General features: G+C 39.4%; 1 protein-coding gene across 1 annotated transcript; it reads left to right on the top strand.

Annotated features, from left to right (window-relative positions):
- Window positions 1–5,323: 5,323 nt before the first annotated feature.
- CCR4 (C-C motif chemokine receptor 4) lies at window positions 5,324–8,427 on the top strand. Its single transcript, XM_013948197.2, has 2 exons — window positions 5,324–5,455; window positions 6,724–8,427. The coding sequence occupies exon 2, from the start codon at window positions 6,738–6,740 to the stop codon at window positions 7,806–7,808; it is 1,071 nt and encodes a 356-aa protein (XP_013803651.1). The 5' UTR covers window positions 5,324–5,455; window positions 6,724–6,737; the 3' UTR covers window positions 7,809–8,427.
- The last annotated feature ends 1,412 nt before the right edge of the window (window positions 8,428–9,839 follow it).

Genomic DNA, 9,839 nt, shown 5'->3' with positions numbered 1-9,839 from the left:
GGTGCCATTAAACTCTACTTGGCTTTTAAGTCTTTCGTTGTCAAGCAGGACACCACGCTGTAGAGAGCCAAGCAATTGGAGTCACTGATGAACAAGTACACAGTTGATGAACAAGTACAAGCACAAAATTTAATTGCTACATCCTAAAACTGGAAGAAACATCAATTTCTTCCAGTTTTTATTTTATTGGCATGTTGTTATTGAATAATAAGATGTTTAACTACAAGAGGTTTCACCAATGACTCACAAAACACATCAGACTATCTTGTGAATCACAAAGCTGAGAGAGAAGTTCCACTGAAAACCAATAATACTCATTCAGCGCATTTTCTTTGTTCCTATCGCAGTTTTATTTCTGTACCCTGAGTGGTTTCCCCGGCTCCTAAAAAAGAACTGAGTGTTACACATGTTGCCTAACAGCTTGTCTTGAACAGGACTTACAGTGAAATGGCTTTTACTATGTAATAACAGAGTGCCTTGGTCTTAACAAACAGAAAAAAAAACATTACAGAAATTGATAACAGCAATTGTTGGTTCTTTTTCAGTCTTGATCCTGTGCAAGTACTTTGTTTGTTCTTCTACATTCATGTTACAACTGCCATCCTAGGAACATGGCAGGAGAGACTCTGAAGATACCTGTTATATAGATGTTTAGAATAAGGCCAGTCCCTTAACAAGCTTTTGAAGACTACCAACAGACTACCGACTTGAGGGCACTACCACAAAGCAGACTGAAACCATTTATGCCAGAATGCCATCATCCTTTTGTATCTAAATTCATTACAATGTACATTAAACAAACTGGCCTGCAGAGACTCTGCTATTCACTGCTGCCTTGCCTTTTTTTCCTTTGGGGTGACCAGACTCTAAAAGGGACATCATGGTGACAGTTAGGTGAGGGTTGTGAAACTTAAACAAAAAAATTGTATCATCTCAGGTGTCAACTGCTCCTCAGAGTGGAAACAGTGCAAATTTATCATCTTCCTGTACAAACAGTTTGGGAACATTTGATACGTCACTGAATGCTACAAAGAAAGTTCCTTACAGTGTCAGTTCACATTTAAGAATACAACTCATGTTTTTTGCATCAGTGATTTTTATTTTAAGTAAAATTCAGCATAAACAAAGACTGTTTCTGTCATGCTTAAGATTTAAAGTTTCAGTTCTTTTTTATGAGGAGTTCTGAATATAGCAGCTTTGCAAGCACAGCATGTGGAAAGCAAGCAAATTAGGTTGAGAAAAATGACAGCCAGTACCACTTCACAAAATTGCCAGTGGATACAAAAGGCAGAATGGATAGGACTGGACAACTTAAAGAAAAAGAAAGAAAGAAAGAAAGAAAGAAGATATAGGGAACTGCAACTTAACATTGTTGTCATGCAAGGAAAATAGTCATGACTATTTTAGACGTAAATCTTATGCTTGCCAGGACAAACAGCCATCTTAGGCACAGGAAATTTGAATGTTCAAGAAGTTTGCAGGGAAATTATGAATGCACTGGGAAAACAGCGTAGATGGTGGTTGTCTCTACAAATAGGAAATTAATTCACTTCCTTTTTTAGTTCTCTGATCAGACTGCTGCAGTTTTAGTAATGCACAGTAAGTTTGGCATAAATTGAAAACTACCAGGAAGATAACTACACGGCGACTGGGTAGCACAAATACCTTGCTAACAAATAAGGATTGGCACTACAACGATGTAAACTGAGTGATTCAAATTCAACTCAATTGCAAGAGAACTGCACGAGGCCTGATCACGCAAGAAGGGGTTGGCCATCTGATGGAGGAGACTGCTGAGTAAGGTAAACATCTGTGCAACTGTGGCTTTGGCTGTCTGAACCATGTACTTGTCAAAGTACTGATTTTTGCAATACTTCTCTTCCTTCAGTTACTGCCTCTTTCCAGCAACAGCCTCTTCCAGACAAGGACTTCTCTAATAAACACCTCTGAATCATCTACCACCAGCCACTGCTGATATCACAGGGAATAGATCGTGCACTGGCACGTCAACGGCGAGTATCTCTCAGCAACAGGTCCAGCTAGTGGACTAGATAAGCATACCTCTCCAATCATTCCTTTGGCCAGCCTCTTGGGCATCCTGTGAAATAGCAAGTTAATGATAAGGCTTTCCTTAATAAGGGGAAGTGGCTGACATCTTCTCTTGGTGAGAAGCAAGGTTTTCTTGGTCTGGGTTGTTCTGCTTTTTGTTTTTATTAAGTTCCCTTCTGCTGGTTTTAATGTAGCCTCCACTTGCCATATAGAGATTTAGTCTCCTCCCAGCCAGGCTAATCAGTTTTGGTCCACTTCTCTGTAGTGCCATGATTCTCTGTTCATTTGGTCAACGCCACATATCTGATACCAACTAGGCAATAGGTAAGACCTCTTCTTTCTTCTCTTCTTCCCCTGCCAGCCTGTTAGTTTTACAGCAACATCCTCTACATCTCACTGAGATTGCTTCTCCTTTCCTTTTAATGTCACTGTCTTATGTCATTGGGTTAATGGCAAAACATCCCTTTTGTTAATCTCTGCCAGGTTCTTATTCTCTGATTAGGAACTGAAATATTACACCTTGCCACTTTTGAAGGGGACCTCAGAGCTCCCCCATTATGGACTACAGTTATACTTAGTCCTTTTACTCTTCCTTCTCTCTAAGCCATTGAAGACCCTTCACTCACAATACCTCTCATCCATTTTCAGCTTTCTCTAATTTGCTCAGAGACTTTCTTCTTTTTTCAGGCTTTTCTTCTTTTCCTCAGTTTTCCTTACAGGCTCTCCCAGGGACTCTTTCCATTGGCAGGCCATCAGAAGGTGCCTCAGGGTTCATTTTTATCCTTTTGATTTTCATGAACTGGCAGATACTTTTTCTGAAGTTCATACATCCTAAGTTTTCATCATTTCTAGCCATAGTCTCTCTTCTCTTTTTGTGGCTGAACACTCCTCTTTCTGAAGACACACTCTTGCTCAAAGTCTTCTTACGAAGAGGGCACTTCTCATTTGACAATGTAACATGAAACGCACTGATTTAGCAGACTTCTGCAATGCCACTGCTGCTTTACAAGCCACTGTGGTCCAGCCACTCCTCCCTCCTACCACAGCTGCTCCACACAAGGAGCCTTTCCCACCCTATTCCTATGGTGGCAGTAGCCCAGCTTTCCACTCAAGGCAGCGAGCAGATACAGAAAGATGCATTCAGTTGCTTAAGAAGCATTCACGATTTGAGAGTCTTTCCTCCGAGGAAGGACTCTGGGAAAGGAAATATGCCAGATAGGCCCTTTCTTCATGTCATACAAATCGTGTTAATCTGGCATTCATAGTGCTGCATACTTGGTCTCTGGTAACACTCTGACTGAAAAATCAGAAGCATATCTGAAGCGTGGCATATATGTTAAGGACAGGTGGACAGACCTCTAAAGGTTGCTGGTGGTGAGAAATCATCCCTTAACCAAGAAGGGTTCTTATGAGGTAGAAGAGGGACCATATCTGGATGCAATTCTATTCACTGCTTCATCTGGAAATCAACAAAAATCATCACTGATAGAATTCAAAGGAGCCATCCAGGTTGGTGGAGTAGAAAACAATCAGTGGGACGAGACAGATGTGTAAATGCTTGGCCATTTATTGAGGCCAAAGTGTTACAGTGAAACCTAAGGAAGCACAATACCTACAGAGCAGGAGGTGTTTCCTCCTGAAAAGCAGATGCTTAAAGAAATATTTTATGCCATTGTGGGCAAAGAACTGAACTTGTGCCCCTAGTGAAACAACACGTCAAAGAACAGATTAATGAGGCCGTTACATGGACAAAAGAGCAGCAAGAGGAACAGCTTCTAATTTCTGTGAACAGAACTGATGAAACTGGCACCACAGCATTGCCAGCTCATCTGATGTCCACATCTTCAAAGGACTGTTAGCAAACTGAAGAGAAGACATACATGATCTGCAGAAAAATAACCTGCACTGAAGGAACATCTCCCAGTTTAAAAAATCTCCATCTGCGCAGCTTATGGAAGATGACTGAGAAGCTACTTCCTATACAAATATTTTCTTCTGGAGAAACATGAAAACAGTGGATCTCACATCTCATGTTGTCTTCACATCAAGTCTGGATGCTTTTCTGGAAGAAACACTTCAGCCAAACATAAGTTACTGTGCATAGCAACAATGTCAGAGGCACATAAGATAGCAATGAATAGCATAACTGAATGAAAATCTATGCCTGTGTTCAGAAAAACAGAAGAGGTCAGCCTAGAAGATATATCATCTCTTCTGGACTGAAAATTTATGACTCTTTCTCCCCTTCCAACCATCTCCCACAGCTTTTTTGTTTTTACTTCTCATCATGACTCTTCAGTTTCTTCTGATAACAAGCAAGCAGTCTCCGCTCTTGAGAAATAGCTTTTACTTCCACCTGGCTGGCCTTTCAGGGACATAAACGAGAGCCAGCTCTCTGTTCTCTCCTCCTTGCCAGCTGCTAGCACAGCTCTTCTGCAGTAGGGACTCATAACCATCCCATTTGAATAGCGCATGTCCTCAGTGCACTTCCAAAAGTAACCCCTTCCCCCCTCCTCCCAAGATCCAAAAAGAAACAAACAGGGCCCATCACATTCTCTGGGAAACTCATAGAAAGTGTTGAGCTTCCTACCCTCCCCCCTACCATACTACTCATTATTTGTTATTTTGCAGTGTGACCACTACTACTATCAGTGGTAGGGAGTAGCTTTGCTGTATATAAAACTTGCGACAGGAGACATCCTTCACCAAGCAAAGAGGCAGTGTGAATTAACATGCCTTTATCTGGTTTCTTTGCAAGATAAGCAGGGGTTAGGAAGGTCACAGAAGAATGAATGAAAGGAGACTTCCCTATCCTAAATCTATACAGGTCTTTTCTTCTACAATTACATAGTGTAACTTGCAAAATTAGTTGCCTCATCTAGATGGACTAGAACACACGTCCTGCAAACCAAGTGCTTTTCTCCTCTCTGCTCACTAGAAATGGTCCTTTGTATTTTATTTTTCTGAGTTTAAGATGCCTCATAAAACCCATAAGGAAGAATAAAGTTTCTGGCAAATGAGAGCTACCTAATGACATCTGCTTTTAAAGATTATTGGATAAGATGAAGGTTTTTTGTTTTTTGTTTTTAATCTCAGTAATCAAACTTTCAGTGGAAACTTTGTACCTCCTTACAGATTGAAAGATGCACTTAGTATTTTTTCTGAGTTTAAAGGACCTTCTTGGGTGAGCACTGAGGAGAGTGGCACTTGTGATACAATCTGTAAGGAAGTAAAAAGTTTCCGTTGAGAAACAGAGCTACCTAGAGACATCTGCTTTTTGCAACTGTTGGATATCACTGTGTCTGTAGCACCTCATTGACCAAGCTACCTGGTGAGAAGCAAGCGATTCTTCATTGTCAGAACAAAGAAGCTTCTTTGCATCAATTGAGACGAAAGGGGGAAAAAGGTAACTTTTATGAAATGCAGTTGCAGAGACAGTTGTGTATCATATACACTCATCATGTGTGTGACTGCAAAGAATTACATGCTTTTTCATTTACCTTTTGTTGCTCAGATAATTTTTAAAGAAGTTTTCAAAACTTCTGCATAATCAGAAGTGGGTGTATGTGTGTTGTATGTGTACGTGTGTATGTGTTCTGCTTAAAATACTTGAGTAGGATAGCCATTCTGAATCTAAATTAAATTCATATATGTTTGCATGCAGTTATTGTAGAGCTGTCATCTCTAAAACATTGGTGTAGAACAGTTTTGTCCCTATCTGGTCTCAATGACTTGTAATTCAGATTAAATTCCTCTCTGTGTGTAATGTAACAGAAACATAGATTGGAAAGGTGTCATGCCTGTGACTACACACAGTAAGGGTCAGGTTAATGATAGCCAATGTTTACTGTTATGTAGCAGCAATATACAGTAGAAAGACAAATAAAGCAATGATACTCACTTTTCCTCTGCTTTCTCCATTCATAAAAATAAAAACAAAAGGGGAAGGACATAACTCACACTTGCAAAAATTCTGATATGCTAGGTTAAAGAATGACACTTGCTCTGATGTGAAGAACAAATATGTGAGCAACATATTTGCGTTGTGTCTATTATATGATCCGGGCAACCTCAAAATAACATCAGTTAAAACTCTGTATCTGTCCATTAGAGAATAGCATACAAATGAAAATGACAAATTCTTGTTATTCATATAGCCCCTGAAGACAGCACTTACTGAAAACTGATGTCACCCTTCAGTAAGCATCATTTCATTAGAAGGAAGGGTCAGATGCATTTTTATTACCACCTTCTTTCAGTGATGTTTGCCTGATTGGAAAAATGGGTGAAAACCTTAACCACTATGAAGAGTGGTTTTGCTTTTTACTTTATTCCACACAGGATTTATCCCTCTCTGATTTGATATATATGGTCTGTATCTTTCCTTCCCATTTGCTTTCCCTTCTACAGCTTGAACAGTGTTCTCAACCTATCACACTTGCACAGGGTTGCAAGGACTGAGTGCATGCATGTTAGGGCTGTATTTTTGCAAGTGTGCATATGCATCCCATAATGCTTAAATATCATTTAAGAACTTGTAATGAAAAGTGTGTTAAAACCGCAAGGCAGTCATTGCTAGTTACATTCTTTTCAACATGATACAAGCTTGTGGAGTAATCATATAGTCTACATGAACTGAAAGTCACTGATGTTTTTATATTCTTTCATTCTCAGGAACTGGAGGAAAAATGAGTTCCTCAAGTACAGAGTCCTTTAAAGCCGAAATCTCAACTTTATATGACTATTACGATAATTATAATGATGCTCCAAAACCATGCAGTAAGGAAGGTGTCAAGAGGTTTGCAGCCTCCTTGCTACCTGTTCTGTATAGCCTCGTATTCCTGATTGGGCTAATGGGAAACATTCTGGTCATTGTGGTCCTGTTCAAATATAAGAGACTGAAGAGCATGACTGACGTGTACCTGCTAAACCTCGCCATCTCAGATTTGCTCTTTGTTTTATCCCTGCCATTCTGGTCTTATTTCACACTGGACCAATGGATTTTTGGAACGGCCTGGTGTAAATTCATTTCATGGATCTATCTGGTTGGGTTTTACAGCGGCATATTTTTTATTATGCTTATGAGCATAGATAGATACTTGGCAATTGTTCGTGCAGTGTTTTCCTTGAAAGCAAGAACTGCCTTCTACGGCCTGATTACTAGCCTTATTGTATGGCTAGTAGCTCTTTCAGCCTCAATTCCTGAACTTGTATTTAGAGAATCTTTTAATGAACAAAATTATACTACCTGCAAGCCAAGATATCCAGGCAATTTCACAACATGGAAACTCTTTTCCACTTTGGAAATCAACATTTTAGGGCTCATAATCCCTTTTATAGTTATGGCATTTTGCTACTCCATGATCATTAAAACATTAGTTCACTGTAGAAATGAGAAAAAGAATAAGGCTGTGAGGATGATCTTTACTGTCATGATTGTGTTTTTCTTCTTTTGGACCCCTTACAACATTGTGATTTTCTTACAATCACTGGAAATTACAGGAGTCATTAGAGGCTGTCAAGTGAGCAGAAGTCTGGACTATGCTTTCCAGGTAACAGAAATCCTAGGCCTTTTTCACTGTTGCCTCAATCCAGTCATCTATTTCTTCATGGGGGAAAAATTCAAGAAGTACCTAAACATGCTCTTTAAGACCTGGCCTGGAGATATTTGCAGATGGTGTGGACTTCACATCACTTACCACACTGAATCTACCAGCTCCTTCCACACACAGTCTACTGGGGACCAAGATGCTCTGTAACGTGTTTCAGACTGACTGCTGAACTCACCAGAAAGCAAACTGACAAAAGCTGAAACTTTAAAAAGCTAAGCAAGTGCACATGCATTTTACGATAAGTTAGTGCCTTATAATAACTTACTTTAGCTTTGATTTCTGCCTCTAGATTTTCTGAATAGAATGACAAAAGATATCCTAGATGTAAAACCTAGGAGATGGACATGCAGTTTTTACCTGCTACAATTACCAGTTACTGCTCAGATGTAATAGCAGCCTCAACTTGCTGCAAAGCACTGTGCTGTGCTTCTTATTTTTCACCAGCTGGCCTGCATGGTAGGGCAGAGGAGAGAGAGCTTCTTGTCATCAGCAAGTGCATTTGGAAAATATCTTTGTTTAGTTAAGGAGAAGGATGGCTATTACCATGGTTTTTTTATTCTGCAATTGATCTGCGGTGAACTTGTTCATTCAAACTCTTAGTAACCTGTTACTGTACCTGCCACTGTTAAATGTTTATCTCAGGGAGAGGATACACCCTCTGTTGTTAAGAAAAAGGACACAAAGCATACTCTTTAGGTGCACAAAGACTCAAAGCCAATGCATTACATTGTGTTATAAATATAGATATATTTTCTCGTAGGTATCCAAGTTGCCATATGTACATATGTGTAGGTATGTATGTAAGCATTTTGAATGACCTCACTGCTGTAATTCAGGATGACCATTCTGTATTTTAATTAACATAGAAAATGTTTAAAATGTTTTTGAATAAAATGTTTTTAAAACTTACTTTCCAGCTTGTATGAATAAATTTGAAATATCTTGGTTATATATTTAAGTGAATGCTCTTCATTTGAAAAGTACTTAGCACCTAGACTCAATTTTCATTCACTGGAGACATACCTCACAAAACAAAAGAAACTAAAAACAGAGATTGTGTAGGAAAGGCCTGTCAATTCAGAAACCAGACAAAGAACAGTAGTATTTGACAACAGAGCAAAAGGCCAAGAGTGTGATGCCGCAGTAGTTTCTCACATGTCTACATGGTATTAATCAGAAGTCTGGAACAGGAAGGGAACTCACACAGCAATACTTAGATCAGTCACAAGGGAATTTTGGCAAAAATATAAAATTTAGGCAAAAATCATTAATGTGGTAGCAGACAAAGTAGAAATTGAAAAACTTCTATTGGAAGATATTTTTGGTATGTCTTTTTTGCTGGACCACAACCACCCAGCAGGAAGACTTTGTTAAACTATCAATAACAAAGTCCCTGCTCAGCATTCAGGGATGGCTACAAATAGCAGCCAAGATGTTCAAATGCGTAACGAAAGGGCTGGAGAAGAAACATAAAAATACTGTAATTCCATTGTTCTGTTCACCCTAAAGAACAAAACATAAATGGAAGCTTGCCTCCACGTGACCTCTCACATGATACAACATACAGATTGAAAATAAAGAACAGCATACACACACATATCTGTCATAATTAATTTGCAGAATGCATTACCATTAGTAGTTCACTGACATTGACATCTTCATGCAAGGATCAGACATTGATGCAGATAATGAGAAAAACTGTTGAAGAAATTACTTGCACTAAGAAAATGGTCTTTCTCCCAAGAAAAAGAATGTTAATTTTTATCATTCAATACATTACAAGCCATTAAATAAATCAGTTAGGAAAACCAGCCACATGGGGTGGGTTAACTCATCAATTGCCTGTTTTGAAAAGGAAGAGCAAGGCAAATTGCAAGTGTCAGGTGCTGGAAAGTGTCCCAGATGTCACTAAGCCTGACAACACGTCCCTGCCAAGCCAGCACGGCATTTCTTCTCACAGATATGACACTGATGGAGCAGGCATTATGAATTACTAAGCTATCCATCATTTAAGCACTTGGAAGCAAGAAAACACTCTGCCGTTATTTTCTCTTGGTCACACTCTGCAATGCCTCTAGTCAGTAACAATAAACAGGCCCTTTGGAAAGAACTGGAACTGATGAAAGACCTTGCTTATTGCCTGGGAAAGTGCTGCTGGTGCTGGTGTGATGGCGACTA

The sequence above is a fragment of the Apteryx mantelli genome, chromosome 2 (genome assembly GCF_036417845.1).
Source record: "Apteryx mantelli isolate bAptMan1 chromosome 2, bAptMan1.hap1, whole genome shotgun sequence".
NCBI classification, from domain to species: domain Eukaryota; kingdom Metazoa; phylum Chordata; class Aves; order Apterygiformes; family Apterygidae; genus Apteryx; species Apteryx mantelli.
This window is presented reverse-complemented; position numbering and strand designations above follow the sequence as displayed.